Source organism: Peromyscus maniculatus, chromosome 4 (assembly GCF_049852395.1).
Source record: "Peromyscus maniculatus bairdii isolate BWxNUB_F1_BW_parent chromosome 4, HU_Pman_BW_mat_3.1, whole genome shotgun sequence".
NCBI classification, from domain to species: Eukaryota; Metazoa; Chordata; class Mammalia; order Rodentia; family Cricetidae; genus Peromyscus; species Peromyscus maniculatus.
Window position 1 is genome coordinate 96,232,408 of NC_134855.1, and position 20,728 is coordinate 96,253,135.

Consider the following 20,728-nt stretch of genomic DNA (forward strand, 5'->3'; position numbering starts at 1 on the left):
CAGGAATGGAGCTGGAAGCTGAGGCTCAGTGCTGAGTGCTTGTCTCAAGTGTGAAGACCTGGGGTCAGTGACTCGGGCACAGAAAACACCACCAGAACCTCAAAGAGCCTGTCAACAATAAATGAGGAGGAGGTACCTAGATACAAATACTTTTCTTTTCTTTTTTTTTGGTTTTTTGAGACAGGGTTTCTCTGTGTAGCTTTGCACCTCTCCTGGAACTCACTTGGTAGCCCAGGCTGGCCTCGATCTCACAGAGATCCACCTGGCTCTGCCTCCCAAGTGCTGGGATTAAAGGCATGCGACACCACTGCCCAGCTACAAATACTTTTCTAAGGAAAATTTGTAGTTTATTCCTACTCTATAGAAGTGTGATGAAATGCACTCTATTCTCAGCCAAAGAAACCCCGTGCCGAGGTTTAGCGGGATTTGTCTAGATAAATTTAGTCTTCTCTCACATTCTCGAGTCTTAGTCTGCAGCTCTGATCTCCTCCCCTGGTTCACTGGGAACTGAAGCATCTCACCCCTCAGCCCTGTCGAGTCTGCCGTCTGATTTGCCGTCTCTACCCACTCACCCTCCCAGCCGTTCTTCCTGTAAACGCTGTTTACATTTCTCTCTTAGCTTTAGAGTTCATCTTTTGTCATGTCAGGTATTTGGCCCAGACAGTAGTTCTTCCCTCCAGCATTTTCTCTTTCTACTATTTTCATCATGCACATAGATTCCCATTTCTTTTTTAAGTTCTTTATTTCCCTGTGTTCTTCTCAAGCCATTGGCTCATCTTTCTACTTCCCCAAAGCGCAAACTTCTTTCTCTTAAAAAAACAAAACAACAAAAACAAAAACAAAAAACTTGCTCATTATTGAGGCCCTCGTGGGGGGCTAGAGAATGACACTCTTCAGTTGTTTCTCTACCTTTAGGTGGGTTCTGGAGACTGAACTCAGGCTGTCAGGATTGCATTTTGGGGTGACAAAGACTTTTACCCGCTGAGCCATCTTCGTGGCCCTCTTTATGTGCGTGGGGAAGGTCCAGGGTTTGCATTCTGTCGTAGTCCCTGTTCTATCGCTGTGAAGAGACTCCATGAGCAAGGCAACTCTAAAAAGAAAGCATTCAATTGGGGCTGGTTTACAGTTTCAGAGGGTTAGTCTGTGGTCATCATGTGGGAAGGAAGCATCACTGCATGCAGGCAGACATGGGGCTGGAGAAGTAGCTGAGAGGAGACACACTGGGCCTAGCTTAGGCTTTTGAAACCCCAAAGCCTACCCCCAATGACACACCTCCAACAAGGCCACACCTGCTCCAACAAGGCCACGTTTCCTAATCCTTCTTAAGTAGTGCCACTCCCAGCACACATTTATATATGTGTGTGTATTCACATGTTTGCACATTTGTGTGGAGACCCAAGGTTGACACTGGGCGTTTTCCACGATCACTTTTCGCCTCTTTGTTGAAGTGGAGTCTTGATAAACGCCAGAGCTCACCTATACACTGGTCTGGCCAGCCAGTTTGCTCTGGGAACTCCCTCTCCCCACCTTCCAAGTATTGGAATTACCAGCGGGCCAGCGCACTCAGCCGGCGTTTATGTGGGTGTTCGGAGTGTAAGGTGCAGTCCTTGTATGGCAGGCACTCTAACGCTGAGCCATCTCCCAACCCTGACGTCCTTGGGAGTCTAGTCAGTCTTCTTATTGCCAGTGTCCTCCCAGGCATTCCTTTATTCCTGTCAAACAGTCCTGGTCATGGCCATCAGAAGCCCTTCTGCCAAACACCAGTGTCTGTTTTCTCACGGCACCACTTGACTACCTCTCCATCCCCATCTTTCACTGCTTTCCTTCTTACTGTGCTACAAGCAAGCTGGCTTGGCTTTGGATTCTTCACCACAATAGTCTTTCTTCCTGTATTAACGGACTTTCCCCGATCTTTATATGTATGACTGGTCCCTCTGCATTCAGGTGTTAGATTTATCATGGCACTTTATCAAAATGATTACTGGTCACGGGTCTTTAATAGCCGACCTCCACACCTCCATCCACCACACACAGTTTTATCCCCCTATTTGGGGATGCTGTTGTTTGGCATTTTTTGCTGTGCTGAGTATTGAGCTTGCACTATAAGCCAAGTGCTCTAGCCGTGGCCTATAGCCTCAGTCCCGTGTATCCGTCCGTTCGTCCCAGTCGTCCGTCCCCCAACCCCCTTATTTTGGTGGTTTCTTGTTTTTTGCTTGCTTATTTGTTTGAGCAATAGTCTCATGTAATTTACTGGCCTTGAACTTACTGTGTGTTTGAGGATGGTATTGATTTTGGGATCTTCCTTCCTCTACCTCCTGAGTACTGAGATTACAGGCGTGTATCACCATGCCCTGGGGCGTGCAGTCCCAGGATTTCGTGATAGGCAAGCACTCCGCTAACTAAGCCATAGTCCCTGGCCTGTGTTAGGTATAGATACTTTTGGTGCTTTTTTTTGATGTTGTTGGTTTTTCGAGACAGGGTTTCTCTGTGTAGCTTTGCGCCTTTCCTGGAACTCGCTTTGGAGACCAGGCTGGCCTCGAACTCACAAAGATCCACCTGGCTCTGCCTCCTGAGTCCTGGGATTAAAGGTGTGCACCACCACTGCCCGGCTCTTTTGGTACTTTTGAGAAAGTCTTGCTTTGTAGCCCAAGCTAGCTTAGAACTCTGAATGATTTTCTTATTTCTTTGTGTTTCTGCCATATTTGGATGTTAGTATCATACAGTCAAGGACTTGGAACCTATTTTCCATTGGACTTGTGCATGATAGGTATTGCTTTTTTTTCCTGATTACATACATGAAAGAATAGAGGCCCAGACCTCAAACTGAGGACTCATTCCTGTTCTCGTTTCCTCGGAGTTGACCTGAAGCTGTGAGCTGAACCAGTCTCTGCATTAACTTGACAATATGACCCCGGAGGCGGTCTTCCCAGGAGGAATTGTGAGGGGGAATGCCTCAATTAACTCCGCTGTCTTGCAGCTGAACTGCTGACCAGTGCAGAAAAGCGGGCAGAAATGCAGAAACAGATTGAGGAGATGGAGAGAAAGCTGAAGGAAATCCAGACTATTCAACAAGAAAGAGCTGGTGACCAGGTAGAAAAAAATGTTGTTGTTGTTTTTGACTATTTTTTTAATATAGAAAACTCAGGCCTGGCTGGCAAGAGTTCTACCTTTAATCTATATGCCCAACCTAAAAAAGACTTTCTAAAAAACCTAAAAAAGTTTTTCAGTTACTACTAGCACAAAAATAATGTAACAAGTGATTTCAAATGGGATTTATGACATGAAATAAGTGATGGAACTCACGGACTTCTAGATTATATTCTTATTTTAGTAATTCTGATATTAACTAATTTTCTAGTTTAGTCATAGTCAATTAAAATGGGATTAATTTTTTTTTTTTTTTTTTTTTTTTTTTTTCCCCGAGACAGGGTTTCTCCGATTAGTTTTTGGTGCCTGTCATGGGTCTTGCTCTGTAGACCAGGCTGGCCTCGAACTCACAGTCATCTGCCAGGTTCTGCCTCCCAAGTGCTGGGATTAAAGGCATGCATCACCGCCACCTGCCTAAAATGGGGTTAATTTTTAAAATTCAGTATATACTTGCCACTGCTTAGTTGAGTCCAACGGTACCAATTTGACTAGGAACTAGATTATCGGAGAGGCCTTTTGTGGTTGCTGACATCTGATGTGGCTTTAAAGCACTGGAGTTTAAAAACAGCATTTTCTGTATGGGAAGGACACTGGTTTTATTTATGTTAATATAAGCAGCAAGAAGAGAAGGTGCCTACAGAGGAGACCACCAGACTGCAGATTCCTTCGGAGTCCCAGGAAAGGCTGGCAACATCTCTGTCCCGTTCTGTCTGTCCACCAAGCTCTCACCCCAGGTAAGACCACTTTGGTGGAAGGCGTGGTGCTGACGGGTCATAGGACAAACTTTTGGCTCTGGTGACTTGAAGTCTCCTTAATGTCTTGGCAGTACTGAGTCATGAGTTTTACAAATTATTTTAATATAAAGTTTCATACTAATGAGGGAATATATGATACTGTCTTTTCCTTGGTGAAAATAAAAATAAATGTTTCTAGAGCCTGGTGCATGTACAATGGTGCATCCTGTAACCCTAGCACTTAGGAGATGAAGGCAGGGGAGTCAGGAATTCAAGGCTAGTAGCCATTGAGACTGGCCTGGGATACATGAGGCTCTGTCCCCCCCACAAAAAAATGCAAATGGTAGTATTCAGGTGGCTGAAGCAGAATGATAAAATCACCAAAGCCAGTCCAGCCTACATGGTAAGATCTTATCTCAGAAAAGCAAAATGTGAGACAGGGGATATACTGAAATATATTACATACTTGTATGAAATGTCCATGAAACCCAGTACTGTGTATACTGAATATATACTAATTAAAATCAGAACTCAAAAAAATTACCACACAAGCTAACTGCTGTTCATGCTAATATGTGTCTTCTTTGGTACTGTTATTTTTGTTTTATAAAATTGGTGGCTTACCATTTTATAGTCTGCTTTAACAGCTCTTGTATTATCAAATGTATTTAGAGCATTTTCAATGTGTTTCCTCTTCAAGAGAATTTGGATTAATAGTGGTAGGATAATACCTTTCTCTAAGGATGAACAAAATTATGTTTAGTGGAAAGTCCGCAAACTTTAAAAGCAATATGACGGAGTATGTGGCAGATACTTGTAATCCTAGCTCTTGGGAGGTAGCTGATCATGACCACCCTGCACTCTAGTTAGTAGAAGGCTGCCCTGGACAGTGTGGGATCTGTCTCTAAAACAGAAGGCTCTTCCTGTGGGTACTGAGCACATTTTTTTTTTAAACAAATTTCTTCACAGGGAAACTTCACCAGCTAAAAACATTTTGCAAGAACAGCCTGACTCTAAAGGTAAGTTGTATTTGACAGCATTGGGAGGAACCCCGAGAGCAAATGCAGCATGTAACAGTCTATAGTAAACTAGCTGAAGAGGACACAGTGGGCTTAGAGTCTTGTTTGTCTTTAAATAAAGGAACTCATTATAAACACGTAATTCATTATATGTGATGATATGAGAGACTATTTTCATAAGATTTTTCACCACTTTGAAATACTTAGTTTAGGGCCAGCAGAATGACAGGTAGACGTTTGCTGCCCAACAACCTGAGTTTGATCATCAGAACCTACTGACCTTCATGTAACAGGTCTTTGGACTCTCAGCTCCTGAATAGTGACATGGAGGCTTCTTATTAATTTTGAAAGCTTGGCCTTAGCTTAGACTTTTTCCCAAGTAGCTCTTAAAACTTAAATTAACCTGTTTATATTAATCTACGTTCTGCCATGTGGCTCGTAATCCCCTCAGTACCGTATGTCCAGCTTCCTCTTGCATCTGACTGGCAAATCTCCCACCTCGGATTCTTTTCCCGAGTTCCTACCTCTGTCTGGAAGTCCTGCCTAGCCTCTCCTGTTAGCTATTGGTCGTTCAGCTCTTTATTAAACCAATCAGAAGGCGCCTTAGGCAGGTGAGGTTAAATAGACATGTCTTTGCAGTGTACAAAAAGATTATCCCAACACCTTCACAGTCATCAAGACACACATGTAAAGTAAACAATTGTGTTTCAAATCCTCCACTTCCATTACTCTGCACTTAGGCAGCATTAACAGGAGTAGGAGCAGCCAGCCCTGTAAGGAAAGTAGCCCTTGGAGAAGAGGATGCCCTGAACATTCAGACTGGTTTGTTTGTTTGTTGGTTTATGTTTGTTTGTTTGTTTGTTTTGTTGTTGTTGTGGGTTTTTTTGTTTGTTTTTCAAGGCAGGATTTCTCTGTGTAGTTTTGGAGCCTGTCCTGGAATTCGCTCTGCAGACCAGGCTTGCCTTGAACTTGGAGAGATTAGCCTGCCTCTGCCTGGAACGTGCTGAGATTAAAGGCATGTGCTGCCACCACCTGGCTTTTTTTTTTAAAAAACACTTTATTTTATTAATTTTTTAATGTGCATTGTTTGTGGGTTTTTTGCCTGCTTATATGAGAATATCTGAACTGGAGTTACAGAGAGTTGTGAGTTACCATGTGGGTGCTAGGAATTGAACCTGGCTCAACCGCTTTTGGAAGAACAGCCAGTGCTCTTAACCACTGAGCCATCTCTCCAGCTCCAGATTGGTTTCTTTCCTAAGAATGTTAAAAATACTAGGCTTCCCATCTGTTAAGCTTAGTTGAAAAAGATTACACATTTTTCCCCTCAGTTTCTTTTTGTATCGGTGATTATTGTTGTATAAAAGCTAGCAAAGAAAAAAATGTAAGCTATGAAAAATATAAGTAAAAAGAGACTTCAGAGCCAGTAAAGGCTCTTGCCACCAAACCTGGTGAATTGAGTTCAATCCCAAGACCTGTGTGGTGGACGGAGAGAACTGACTGCCACATGCTTGCCCGCCTGTATACATATAAAAAATAAATATTAACAAAAGGACTTAAGACATACTAAAATGTTTGAAGTGGTAAAGACATGAATATCTCCTTAGAATTAGTTTTGTAAAGCATAAATCTCTAGTGGGCCTCTGATTCCAGCCAAGATGTAGGGAGCACCAAGCAGAGAGATGCATGTGGAGGAACAGAGGGGAATTACTGGCAAAATCCAGCAAGAAGGAACCGGAAAAAAAAAAGAATAAATAAAAAAGGTTTAAGAGGTTTTTTGTTTTGTTTTTCATATTTATCTATTTGTGTATGTGTGTACACACGCCTGTCCTGGTACATAGGCGGAGGTCAGGACGACATTTAGGAGTCGATTCCCTCTACCAGGTCAGTTCCTGGGATCAAACTCGGGCCGTCAGCTTCGGGGTGAGAGCCTTTTGTCCATGGAACCTTCTTACCAGCTCCAGAGTCAAAGCTTTAGAGGCGTTTGGATCGACAATACACAGATCTCACTATGTATTTCCAGTTCAAACACCTGCAAAAAAACATTGTAAACAATTACTAAAATGTAGAACTGGCTAGATATTCAAAAATTATTAGTTATATAGGTATTATGTCTTAAATAATAAAAAAAAGAACCTCTTAAAAAAAAGAACCGATTTCTGTGAGTTCCAGGCCAGCCTGGGCTACAGAGAGAGTTCCAGGAAAGGTGCAAAGTTACACAGAGAAACCCTGTCTCGAAAAACCAAACCAAACCAAACTAAACAAAACAAAAACATACTGAAATATTTGCAGATGAAATGAAGTGTTCTGGATCTGCTTCAGGGCTGTGTCAGGTGGATTTGGGAAGCAGTAGCATTTCTGGGGACAGATGAAGTAGGGTCAAGCATGTTTAGATAGTTATTCTAAAATGATCTCCACTTAACTTTTTCATTAGAAAAAACAATTGGGCTAGAAAGATGCCTTAGTGGTTAGGATGCAGGCTGCTTGCCGAGGACCCCGTTTGTCTCCCAACGTCCATGTCATGTGGCTTCAGGGGATCGGTGCTCCTTTCTGTCCTCTTCAGACACCGTGCATTCAGTCACGTGCATGAAATGTCCCCCACAAGACACACAGTACACACATAATTATAAATAAGATCTGTCTTCAGTTGGGCTTTTTCCTTCAAACAACACCGCCTTAGTCACCTTCTGTAGTTTTCTTGAAGAGTCAAACGCTCCTGAACCCCTTTCTCTTTCTGTAGGTCCCAGCATGCCTTTCTCCATTTTCGATGAGTTTCTTTCGGACGACAAGGACAAAAGGTTTGGTTGTATTGGTTTTGGGGGTTTTTAGGAATAGATCTTCCTATATATGTACATTTTTTAACTTAAAATTTTAGATTTTTTAAAAATTAAAATAAAAATATTTTTATTTATATGTGTGTTTTGCCTGCATGTATATCTCTACACAAGCTGTGTGCCCAAGGTGCCCTGTAAGGGTATTGGATCAAGCAGTTGTGAGCCGCCCTGTGGGTGCTAGCAACCAAACCCAGGTCTTCTGCAAGAGCAGTCAGTACTCTTAACCACTGAGTCAATTCTCCAGACCTTTATCTTAAATTCTTTGAAAAATATTGTAAATATTTTATAGGAAAACTTTCATAAATTGAATCTCTCTCTATTTTCTCCCCTGTGGTTTTTCAAGACTGGGTTTCTCCGTGTAGTTTTGGTGCCTGTCCTGGCTCTCGCTCTGTAGCCCAGGCTGGCCTTGAACTCACAGAGATCTGCCTGACTCTGTCCGAGTGCTGGGATTAAAGGCGTGCACCACTGCTGCCTGCTTGGTTATCTCTTTCTGTCCCTGGCTGGGTCTCTGGGGTGGAACTGAACTTAGCAGGCTTGGACTACAAAGCATCATTACCCAGCTGAGCCATGTTGTCCCCAGTATTTCAGTCTGTGTGAGGGTAGCTGGACACTGTGGTGTACACAAGGACTGGGAAGAATGAGTTGGGATAGGAAGATCATGAGTTCAAGGTCAAACTGGGCTACATAATACAACTTCATCTCAACAAACAACCAAAAAGGCACAAGTCAGGGCTGCTGTTATTTCTGCATTCAGCAATAGAGCGTGCTAACTGGAGTATGTCTTTTCCTAGTCTGGCTACAGATCTTCCACAGGTTCCCAAAGCCCAGCGAAGACCCCTTGCTGTTCTCAAAACCACGGAAATCATTGCCTCAAATGAGGAGATGTCTCCTGATGTTTGTGTAAGTTAACAGAAATGAGCTTAGCGAATTATTTCACTCACATCTCTCAGAAGTTTAGCATTTGGCTGGTTAGATGGCTCAGCAGATAAGGGCACTTCCTGCCAAGGCTGAGATGGATCCCTGGGTCCCACACGGTGAAAGGAAAAAACTGACATCCACGGGTTGTCCCTCTGACACCGCCCCCCCCCCCAGGCACAAATACAAATAAATGTATTTAAGTTGAAAACAGAAGTTTAGGGTTAAGTGCTGAGCAAGCTTGTTGTAATCTCAGTGGGCAGTGGAAGAAGAGGAAACTCGAGAGTTCAGAGTCAGCCTAGGCTGTGTAGTGAGTGTGAGTGCAGCTTGAGTACGTAGCTAGATCTTGTTCAGAAGAAGGTTAGGGTTAAAATTAAAATCCTTAATGTGAACTCATCACATAAACAGATTTTCAGAATCATGTCACCAGAAAAATGACAGAACCACAGTGAGGTGCTCCCTTGTACCCCCTGGAGTGTCTGTAACCAAGAGAGGAGACGTTTGAGGGCAAGGATGTAGGAAGAATGGAACCTTCATACGCTGCTGGGACAGCCATTAGAATGTTCAACCTAGGGACAGTTGAGATCACGTGTTCCTGCAGAGGGCCTGGGTTGGGTTCCCACAACTGCCTGTAACGCCAGTGATTTGAAGCCCTCCTGTGGCTCCCGTGGGTACCACACATACATGTTATGCTAACATATAAACAGGCAAAACACCCATACACACACATAACATAAAAACTTTTTTTTAGTTAAAAATAGTTACTAACCAGGTGGTGGTGGCACACGCCTTTAAATCTCAGCACTTGAGGGGCAGAGGCAGGTGGAGGATCTCAGAGTTTGAGACCAGCCTGGTCTACAGAGAGTCCTAGGACAGCCATGGCTACACAGAGAAACCCTGTCCTGGAAAACCAAAAATAATGAAAAGTAAATAAGTAAATAAACAAATAAACAAAAATAAAGGAACTTACAGTAAATATTTTCCATTTACATGAAGGGTCCAGAATAAAGCAGAGTAGTTGGGAATAAGAGAGGGTAGTGGAAAGGGGATGTTAGTTAGTATTGTGCTTTCTTTCTGAGGGATGCACATGTTCTCAATAGCATACTGGTATAACCACACTAGAACACTGAGATGCGCACTGTAAAGTGATGAGTTGTATCCCAAAGTTGGAGACAGTGGGGGAGGGTCACGAATTCGACAGCCTTTTCACACTTCCAATTATTTTTTATCCAGCACAGGTGTAAAATGCCTTTTGTGGCGTGAAAACATTACGTAGACCAATGCTTTTCCTTCCTGTCGTAGTTTGTTTATTTACATTAGCTGTTTTGTGTTTGTGTGTTTGTGGGGGAGTGCTGCACGTGTCTGTAGCGGTCAGATGTTCTCTGTACTCCGCGTGAGTCACCAGGCTTGGCTGTAGGCGCCTGTACCCGCTGAGCGTCTCCTGGCCCCTCCTGTTCTGTGTTAACTGCTGTCATACAGTGTCAGCACCTGACACTACCCAGCGGTGAAGGGGCACTGTAGAAGCATTCGGTTCAACAACAACAACACAAAGATTCAAAGATTTTTTTCTGGGGATGTGATGAGTGGTTCCAGTGACAGAACTTACTCCACAACCAAGAAAATGAGCAAAGTCATTTGGAGACTTTTTTTTTTTAATATTTATTTATTTATTTATTAAGATTTATTTATTATGTATATAGCATGTATGATTGCAGGCCAGAAGAGGGCACCAGATCTCATTACAGATGGTTGTGAGCCACCATGTGGTTGCTGGGAATTGAACTCAGGACGTCTGGAAGAACAGTCAGTGCTCTTAACCTCTGAGCCATCTCTCCAGCCCGACATTTTTTAAAATACTCTTTTCTTCTTATTTACTTTCTTGAGATATATTTTATATCTAGTTAAGTACACAGATTACATACCTAGATAGATTTTACATGTGCATATTAATGCTGTATCCAATTTTATATCTAAACTATTAATATTTAATATAAAATATTAATTTTATATCCAAAATATAGAAATTTCCAATGACCCAGAAGTGCCATGGGTGACTTTTATAACTGAAGTAAGATACTCAGGCCCCATTCCAAGTTTATGCGATATAAATTTCTGGAGAAGGACTCTAAGCATTATTTTTCCCTTTGTTTTAAATGTTTTTAAACTACAGAGAAAGTTCCTCTGTAGTTCTGATAGTTAGTTCCCCAGTCGCTATGAAAGCACGCTGACTGAAAAGAGCCACTAAGATAGACTTGGTTCTGAAGCACACCGCCCAGGACCTGGTGGACTGGGGAGGGGAGGCTGGGCCTTGATTCCAAGTCAGCTACTCGGTGATAACCTAGGTATTAAAGGGGCTATCCTCCTTCATGTCTCTCCCTCCCTAACTCCCTCCCTCTCTCCCTTTCTTCCCCTTTCTCTTTGTAACTTCTTGCTTGGCTTTTGTTAAGAAGTACCCACTTTAATTTTTAGTGTCCCTTCAGTCATATTTAAAATGTCTAAACTAATAGATAGATCCATAAATAGTAGTTTATTTTACTTTAAATTTTGTTTTGTTTTTCTGACAGGGTTTCTCTGTGAAGCCCTGGATGTCCTGGAACTGCTTCTGTAGATCAGGCTGGCTACCCAGTTTAAATGTTTTATTATAAATCTAGCATCTACAAGGGTTGAATCAAGTGGGCATTTCCTATATTGTAGGTAAATATATAAGGTGGTTTACTCTTTCAGGGCAGCTAATCAATACATTTAAAAAAAAGAGAGAGAAAGAAAGAAAAAAGAAGAGCTGGGCGGTGCACGCCTTTAATCCCAGCACTCGGGAGGCAGAGGCAGGCAGATCTTTGTGAGTTCTAGACCAGCCTGATCTACAGAGTGAGAACCAAGACAGGCTCTAAAACTACACAGAGAAACCCTGTCTTGAACCCCCCACCAAAAAAAAAAAAACCCTTAGTTTTTAACCTTTTAACTACTTAATAATTTTAGAAATATTTATCATAGAAATATTTCAGTGTTCATAAAAGTTTGTGTCTATTTTTAAATAGTTTTGAGTAGTGAGAAAGAGGGAATAACCTGGAAGGCTTGATTGAGTTTTCTTACTTTCTCCTCCTGGTTTTGGGGTTTAGGGCCCGTGAATATTTAAATGACTCTGTTCACTGAGTTAAGCCCTAGCCTCTTGGCTAATTTCTAATAAATAGACATTGTGGGGCCAGCAAGATGGCTTGGTGGCCTTTGCTGCCAATTCTGAAACCTCAGTCCCCAGGACCCATATGGTGGAAGGAGAAAAAGATTGATACAAATCATCTGACTTCCACATGCGTGCTGTGGCTCACACACACTCGCACACAGCTCAAATTAATTAACTAAAAACTACAACCTGTATTCTGACCACCCTGCTTTCTAAAGAATTTTTTTTTTTTTTAATTTGATTTTTCAAAACAAGGTCTCACTATGTAGCTCTGGCTGTCCTGGAACTCACTTTGTAGACCAGGTTGGCCTTGAACTCAGAGAGCTGCCTGCCTCTGCCTCCTGAGTGCTGGGGTTAAAAGTGTGTGCCATCACATCCGACATTTAAAGAAGTTTTTAAGAGTATTTTTATCTTTGTGTATGTGTATGGTTATGTAAGTGAATGCCGTGTGCAGGCGTGTGTGTGTGTGTGTGTGTGTGTGTGTGTGTGTGTGTGTGTGTGTGTGTGTGTTTGTGGTGGGGTACCTGTGGAAGCCAGAAGAGAGTACCAAACCCCTTGTAGCCGAATGGCCCTGCATAGGTGCTGGGAACTGAACCCGGGTCCTCTGGAAAGGCATCCAGTACTCCCGGAGCCATCCCTCTAGCCCCCAGAATACTTTCTAAGTGAGAAGAACAGTATCAGTGCTTCAGTTTTCAGGTAAGGTTGTCTGGGAGAGGCCGTGAAGCAGTTTTTCCCTGTGTGCAGAGCCCTCACAGTATAGTTTTTGATGAAGTACAAAATCATTCTCCTCAATGCTGTACTATGCTTTTTAAATTGTCTTTAACTAGACATCCTGGTATGTTATTTCTAAATCTCATGTCAATGATCTGATGTCTAAGTGTGTGTGTGTGTGTTTATATATATGTATATGTTTATATATGCCATTCACGTGTTTGCTGAACAGTTTTTCGTTTTGTTTTTAATTTTAGGATGAACTTACAGGAATTGAACCTTTGAGTGAAGACGCCATCATCACAGGTTTCAGTAACGCGACCATCTGTCCCAACCCCGAGGACACTTGTGACTTTGTTAGAGCAGCTCGTTTTGCGTCTACTCCTTTCCCTGAGATACTGTCCTTGAAGGGGGTCCCTTCCGGTCCTGAGAGACTGTTGCAGGAAGAGGATCTTGATGGCAAGACCACCGAGGGCTGTCTCACCGCACGGACCACTCTCTATAACCAGACCCTCAGCGTCAAGAAGCTGAGGTGATTGGAGGGTTTACTCTCTTGGTCTGTGTGCTTACCTGTTGTAGCGAGCAGGCCCCAGGCTCTTACTGTCTTCCAGATGCTTAAAAAGGAAGTCTGTCTGTCTGTCTGTCTGTCTCAGGTATAATGTCATCGAAGTTGACCGATCAGTTTGGATTTGAGGATTAAAATTTTGATGTGATGAGCCTCCAAGGTCCAGAAGGAGATGGTTCAGCAGTTAAGAGCACTTGTTCTTGTAGAGGACCTGGGTTTGATGCCCAACACCCCCATGGGCACTCACAACTCTCATAACTCCAGTTTTAGAGTATCCATTATCTTCTGACCTCTGTAGGTACCAGGCATTCACATTGTGCACAAACGTGAGCAGAACACTTATCTACATACACTAAACAAGTAAACATTTTTTCATCTATTTCTGATTTGGGAAAATGATGTGCTTTAAAAATGAGACTAATAAAAATCATAGCAACTACAAATATTTTAAAAGAAATTTTATTACAAAATGAGTTCAATGTAAAATTTATAAATTAAAAATGTATAAAGTTGGGGGCTAAAACGATGGCTTAGTGGTTATAAGCACTTGCTGCTCTTGCAGAGGTCCCGGGTTCAGTTCCCAGCTCCCAGCCTCCCAGCCCTCTAACTCCAGTTCTGGGGGTCTGACATCCTCTTCTGCCTCTGCAGGCTCTGCCCTCCCATTGGTACACTTCCACACACGCAGGCAAAACCCTCAGAAAAGGAAATGAATCTCCGTGAAGAAATTCCAAAGTTCTAACGAGAGTTGGTGTGTACTCTCCCTGAGGACAGCTCCCTTTTGTCTCTTGCAGCCCGATTATTGAAGACAGTCGGGAAGCCACACACTCCTCCGGCTTCTCTGGATCCTCCGCTTCAGTTACGAGTACCTCCTCCATCAAAGGCCTTCAGCTTCCCGAGAAGCTGGAGCTGACTAATGACACCACAGGTAGATCCATCCAGTCTATGGGCAAGCTTCTGAATCTGCCCAGTGAACATTTATACCCCTCAGCACACTGACCTGTTAACTAGTGAAGTTGCCACAAATTGTGTTAGTTCCCAAATAAACCCACAGTAACTCAACATGATTCATAAGTGTGCAAGGCAGATGAATGTGGTCAGATTAGCAGTGCTGATTTTGTAATCTTGTTGGAATCTTCCCCCCACCCCCAGTCTTTGGTTTGTTTGTTTTTCTGAGACAGGGTTTCTCTGTGTCGCCCTGGAACTCACTGGAGACCAGGCTGGCTGCAAACTCAGATCCCCCTGCCTCTACCTCCCAAGTGCTGGATTAAGGGCACCACCACCACCCAGTTTTTATTTGTTTGTTTTGGGGGCTTGGGACAGTTTCTCTGTGTAGCCTTGGCTATGCTGGAACTTGCTCTGTAGTCCAGTGCTTGTCAACCTTCCTAATGCTGAGACCCTTCAATACAGGTCCTCATGTTGTGGTGACCCGCAACCATAAAATTATTTTGTTGTTACTTCATAACTATAACTTGGCTATTGTTATGAATCATAATGTAAATATCTGATATTGGACTCCTTCTGGTGGAGAACCACTGCTGTAGACCAGGCTGGCCCCAAACTCACAGAGATCCACCTGCCTCTGTCTCCCAAGTGCTGGGATTAAAGGCATGCGCCAACACCCATCCGTCCCTAAACAGTTTATATGTGATGCTTATTTCAACTTTTCTCCACAGAAAATGCTATTCAGTCACCCTGGTGCTCACAATATCGGCTACAACTACTGAAGTCCCTACCAGAGTCAAGTGATTCTGCAGAGTTTTCTCTGGAAGATAGACCAATGCCGACCCTGGAGATAGGGGAGGAGATTGAGTTAGGTAAGTATTGTTGAATGCCTGTCCTTTTGCATCTGACAGCATATAAATAAGTGATCTGAACACTGTGAACCCTTGAACACTGTGACTATTCCTAGGTTGTAACAAATAGCATTTTAGAGGTTAACACATTGATCATTTTCATGCCATAGTAACAATAGCACTTTTATTTGCTTCCTTTTCTTTTTTAATATCTTAAGATTTATTTATTCACTTTATGAGTGTTTTGCCTGCATGTATGTGATGCCTGTTAGATTCCCTAGAATTGGGGTTCTACATATGATTGTGAGCTACCGTGTGGGTGCTGGGGAACAACAAACCCAGGTCCTATGTAAGAACTAGTGCTCTTAACTACTGAGCTGTCTGTTCAGCTCCTTTTCAATTTTTAAACAAATGATTTTGAAAAGTATTCTAGATGCTACTTACTAGCAAATACACTAGTACCTCTCACCCTTAGCTAGGAGGTCAAGTGTAAGGACCTACATATGTTCACAGTGACTTTTTTTTATATTGTTTTTAAATTTTTTAAATTTTTTTAAAATTACACTCATGATATTAATGACATTTGTGGTATTCATTGATTATCTTTACAGTATTCATTCAATAAATATATTTATGATATTCATTAATTGTGTTGATTTATTACATTCATGATATTATGTCCTGATACTACTGTCCATTGGTGGGGTTTTTCCATCACACAAAACAGAGATTTTGTACTTAGAATACCATTGCTCTATATTCATTTCTTCTCCATCTTGAGATAACATCTAATCTTTCTGTCTCTATGAATTTGTATATTCTGTATATTTTGTGTAATACAATTCTATAGTATTTGTCCCTCTTTTTGAATGTAAAAACATTTTATGTACAACTGCAGGAGAAATAATATTCAGATAGCCTGAACATAAAAACAGGTTATAATTTAAAAGTCCAGGGTTATTTTAAACAGTAAAATATTTTCTCTGTAGAAAATAGTATAAATGATAACATTTCCCAATAAGCCCTTTTAAGCCAAATGATAGCTGAATTATACATATAAATATTGATTAGATTCTGGGATACGGAAGAAATCTATCTTCATTTGTTCAGAGAGCTATGTTTTACTTAATTTGTGTAAGTGAGATTCCTATTCATCTTCCCCTTCACTGTTTGATTTACGGCAGACATTTTTCTATAGGCTAATCCATAATCTAGAAAGATTTTAGCCTCCCCTCCTGAAAGTACAGCCAGCATTTTCTTTCATCAGCTTGATACGGTACAAATTCTTATCCTAATAGTGAAATGTTTCACTGAAGCTTGCCCAGTAATTGAGTAAAACCAAAACTTATTATAAGCCACAGTCATCCTAGGGTCCCCCCTGCTATATAGCCTCCCTGGTTCTATGGGTTGCAGTCTGATTGTTCTTTGCTTTATATCTAGAATCCACTTGTGGTGAGTACATACCATGTTTGTCCTTCTGGGTCTGGGTTACCTCACTCAGGATCACAGTGACTTTTTAAAATGGAATCAAACCTTCTCAACAGGTGACGAAGACTACTGCATTAAACAGGAATACCTAGTATGTGAAGAGTACAAGTTATTCTGGGCGAAATCTAGAAACTCTGCAGAGTTAACCATGATAAAGGTGAGACTGCTTCTTTGTCATGTCATTACCTTGTAAATAAGCAAAGAAGATAGTTGTGTCCCCATGGGACTGTCACACCTGTCTCCTGGCTTCTTACTGGGAAATCTGTGAGCCATCAAAAAAATCAGTCACCATTCTACATCAAGATCAGAGATGAGAAGTGAGGGACGATTGTGTAAAGGCTCTGTTGTGCCCAGGCATTCTAAGTATTCTGTCCTGGAGTGTGTGGACTGCTCCTCCTGGACAGCTGTATTCCAGTCTTGACACACATAGGTTGGTAGTTTGATTGGATATAGAATTCTTTGTTACTTTTTTTCTTAGTATTTAAAACCTTCCTTTGTAAACTTGCTTAGTTTTGCTTGTTTATTTTCTGTTGTTGTTTGATTGGTTTTTGGTGTTTTTTTTTTTTTTTCTGCAGCTTTAGAAACTGAATACAGACGTTGTATAGGCAAACACCACCCCTGAGCCACATACCTCTAACCTTACTTTGAAGTCTTTTGCCATCCTAATTTTTTTTTTCATTTTTTTAAAGATCAGCAAAGCAATTTTGTTTGCAAAAAAGGTGTACTAGAACCCAAACCAAGCACACCTGGGCATGGACATTGACTGGATTTTTATTCTAACTCATGTGGTGATTTTGTCTTTTCCCTCTTGGCTGGGTTCCAGCCTCACAGTCTTTAGCCTTTGGCTAGTTTCAAAAGAATCAGCACAAAGGGGATGAAGGCAGGGTCAGCCATTCCAGGCTTTCAAGTTCCAGAAGTGTGGTAGACCTTTTGTGTGAACAAAAGTTTTACTCAGTGGGAGTCGTCTTGGGGCTTTAAAATAATGTCTCGATATGTAGCCCTCAAACCAACAATCCCCGTCTCTGCCTCCTAGATGCTTGGATTGCAGGCATGCGCCACCACACCCAGCTGTCTTTCGTTTCTTTCTTTCTTTTTTTTTTTTTAACTTTTTACTGATTCTCTGTGGATTTCACATCATGTATCCCAGTCCCTTTCATTCCCCCATCCCTTGATATCCACCCTCTGCCTTTGCAACCTCCCCCCAAAATAAAAATTTAAAAGGAAAACCAAAGTCTTGGCATGGAAGCTGTAGTGTCACAAAGTATACATACTCTTTAGTCCCTAGTCTTGACTTGTCAGTGTTCATTGCAAGGAGTCATTGGTTCTGGTCGAGACTGCTGACTTCTGCTGGGCCCTCACTGGAGCTCCTCTTGGGTTTCCTGTTGTTGTCTGTGTCCTGGAGATCCTGCAGCTTTGGGTCTTTTTAATTCCAGTAACTGTGAAATCTCTCCATATCTCCAGAGTCTGTAGTCTCGCCTGTCAGGGGAAGGAAGCAGTCAAGCACTTTGATATAAGTATTATCGCCTGTGTGCTGGGCAGAGCGTCGGTAGACATTTCAATCTGGAGACTCTTTCAGTCTTGACATTTTCTTTGAAAAAAAAAAAAAAATCGTTTCTTTAAATTTTCTGCTTTCTCAATTTTTAATTTATTTCTGGGGTGTGTGTAGATCCAAGGACAAGTTGTGGGCTTCAGTTCTCACTCATCATATGGTTCTGAGCTTGATGAAAAAAACACCTTTACCCGCTGAGCCATCTTACCAACCCTTATTTCCTCTACGTTCCCTGCCACCCCCCCACCCCCCCCACTCCCTTACCCCATCCCCACGCCATCTCTCATTTATGGGGCTGGAGAGATGGTTCAGAGCCCTTACTGCTGTTAGAGAGAACCCAGCACCTGTTCTGGGCAGCCCCCAAGCATCTGTGACCACCTCCAGGGCTCTGCGGCCCTCTTGGGAGGGCACCAGCACTTGGGTGCCCACCGCACACAGGCAGACAGATTACATGTAAGTGTTTCCATTCCTCTGGCCTCTTCCTTGTCTTACATTCTGCAGTGCCAGTCCTCTCTCAGTAGCTGCAGGGGATGGGTTCTAAGACACCTCCCTCCCGTTGGAGAGCCCACCCTGAGGACAGTCAAGTCCTTTACGTGGACTGACACAGGACTTGCGAATAGCCTATACATGCACTCCAATGTGCTTTAAAGCGTCACTGGGTTTTTCTATTACCTAACATGTTATACATACTGTGCTATTTATTGTGTGTTGTCGCCCACACACCTCAAGTATTTTCCCTCCGTGGTTGGTTGACTCCTGCTACATACAACCTGTAGATTCAGAAGACTTTTTTATCAACCATAATTTCAGTCTCTTTATAGGTTTTACATTTCTTTCAAAGGGGGGGGGATATTCTTTTTTTTTTTTTTTTTTTTTTTGAGACAGGGTTTCTCTGTTTAGCTTTGTGCCTTTCCTGGAACTCACACTGTAACCCAGGCTGGCCTCGAACTCACAAAGATCTGCCTGCCTCTGCCTCTCAATTGCTGGGATTAAAGGTGTGTGCCACCACTGCCCGGCAGGGGAATATTCTTTATTTCACTGAGATATCAATGAAGTTTTAAATTGTTTTTCTTTTATAGTTTTTGCTTGTTGTTTTTGTTTTGAGACAGGTTTTCTATGTATAGCCTTGGCTGTCCTGGAACTTACTCTGTAGACCAGGCTGGCCTCAAATAAATTGTTTTTCTTGGGTCAGCAAGATGGCCCCGTGGATAAAGGTGCTTGCCACCAAGCCTAGCAGCCTGAGTTCTAGCTCTGAAACTGGCATGGAGGAACACTGCCAACTCCTGAAGGTTGTCCTGTCCCTTTTACACCCATGCCACGATACACACACACACACACACACACACACACACACTGTTTTGTCAAGGAGGGAGGAAAAACAGTTTTTTTTTCTCTCCCCTCCAATCTGTTTTCTTTTTATCTATTTAAAGTTGTTTTTCATATTAGCAACTTGGAGTGTTCTGCTCTCTTCAGGGGTAGGTGTGGGACACTAAAAGCTAGTGTGTATGTAGAGACTTTGAGAGCGTAGGCATCACTGTGGATGATTTAGTTTGGGCATTTGATTGGAAACTCACCAACCGTTACACCTCTTCTCTTCAGCTGATTAGCTCTCTGCAAGAAGGCTTCTTGTTTCCTGCCCAGGGAACCTGAGCCTGACCCCTGGAGTGAGAAGTAGGTGTAGAAGAGAAGGACATGGACCTCTGATGTCCGAGCTTCCTCCTAGCCTCCACCCCAGCCACGGTGCCTGGCTCCTTCCAGTCCAGGCCTTTTGCTCTGTACCCCTGGAAATGATCTTCTGGAGAGGGGGACGTGGTTGCTGAGCCTGGCTGTAGGACCAGGGAGAAGACTCTGGGGACTAAGTTCCTCCTAAGTGTGGTCCAGGTACTCCTGTGGCTGCATCCCCCCCCCCACCCCACCCCCGCCTGCTGCTGCAGGTTTCCTGCAGTGGGGTCTGTGTACCGAGGCTGCTCTGCAGTGTCCTTGGCTGCTAGAGAGAGCAGCCTTCCTGTCAGTCTCCTGAGTGTGTTAACTCAGTTCTCTGTCCGTCTTTCAGAACGGTACTGCTCCTGTGCCTTTCTTATAAGCTATGCTTTGGTTTTTGTTGGTTTGTTTTGGTGTTTTAGACACGGTCTTACTATGTGGTCCCGGCTGGCCTGGAACTCTCAGTGTAGAGTGCCTGGCCAGATTATGCTTTTTTTTTAAAAAAGATTTATTTATTTTATGAATATGAGTGCTCTATCTGCATGTACGCCTTTATGCCGAAAGAGGCATCAGATCCCCTATAGATGTTTGTGAGCCACCATGTGGTTGCTAGGAATTGAACTCAGGTCCTCTGGAATAGCAGCCAGTGCTCTTAACTGCTTAGCCATCTCTCCAGCCCCAAGATTATGCTGTTTAAAATTTGTGTTTTACTTTATATTTGCTGGAGTATCAGAAGGTCTGTGTAGTGATTTGAGTAAGGATGGCCCCCATAGGTTTACATATTTAAATACTTACTCACCAGGGAATGTAACTCTGATTGGGTTAGGAGGATTGGTGGGTGTGGCCTTGTTGGAGGCAATAGATCACTGGGGGTGGACCTTTAGCTTTCAAAACCCATGCCAGACCCAGAGTCAGTCTCTCCTTCCATCCTCCCTACCCAAGCATCAGGATGTAGAACTCTCGGCTGCTTCTCCAGCAGCATGTCTGCCTGCCTTGATTTTAATAGACTACGCCTCTGGAACTGTATGCCACCCCCAATTAAATGTTTTCTTTTTCAAAGTTGCCTCGGTCGTGGCGTCTCTTCTCAGCAATAGAAC

The 20,728-nt window shown here is 42.7% G+C and overlaps 1 protein-coding gene across 4 annotated transcripts in view; it reads left to right on the plus strand.

The window, feature by feature from the left end:
• The window catches only part of Bub1b (BUB1 mitotic checkpoint serine/threonine kinase B), a 51,244-nt gene that overhangs the window by 22,361 nt on the left and 8,155 nt on the right, over positions 1-20,728 (plus strand). For 2 of the 4 annotated variants that reach the window (XM_015997903.3, XM_042275946.2), the window contains exons 10-18: positions 2,978-3,090; positions 3,763-3,881; positions 4,851-4,900; positions 7,638-7,695; positions 8,523-8,631; positions 12,793-13,067; positions 13,892-14,025; positions 14,774-14,914; positions 16,438-16,538. In XM_015997903.3, coding sequence (XP_015853389.1) covers positions 2,978-3,090; positions 3,763-3,881; positions 4,851-4,900; positions 7,638-7,695; positions 8,523-8,631; positions 12,793-13,067; positions 13,892-14,025; positions 14,774-14,914; positions 16,438-16,538 — 1,100 coding nt within the window. The remainder of the gene's footprint in view (positions 1-2,977; positions 3,091-3,762; positions 3,882-4,850; positions 4,901-7,637; positions 7,696-8,522; positions 8,632-12,792; positions 13,068-13,891; positions 14,026-14,773; positions 14,915-16,437; positions 16,539-20,728) is intronic. The other 2 variants (XM_076570343.1, XM_042275947.2) reach the window with 1 other exon arrangement.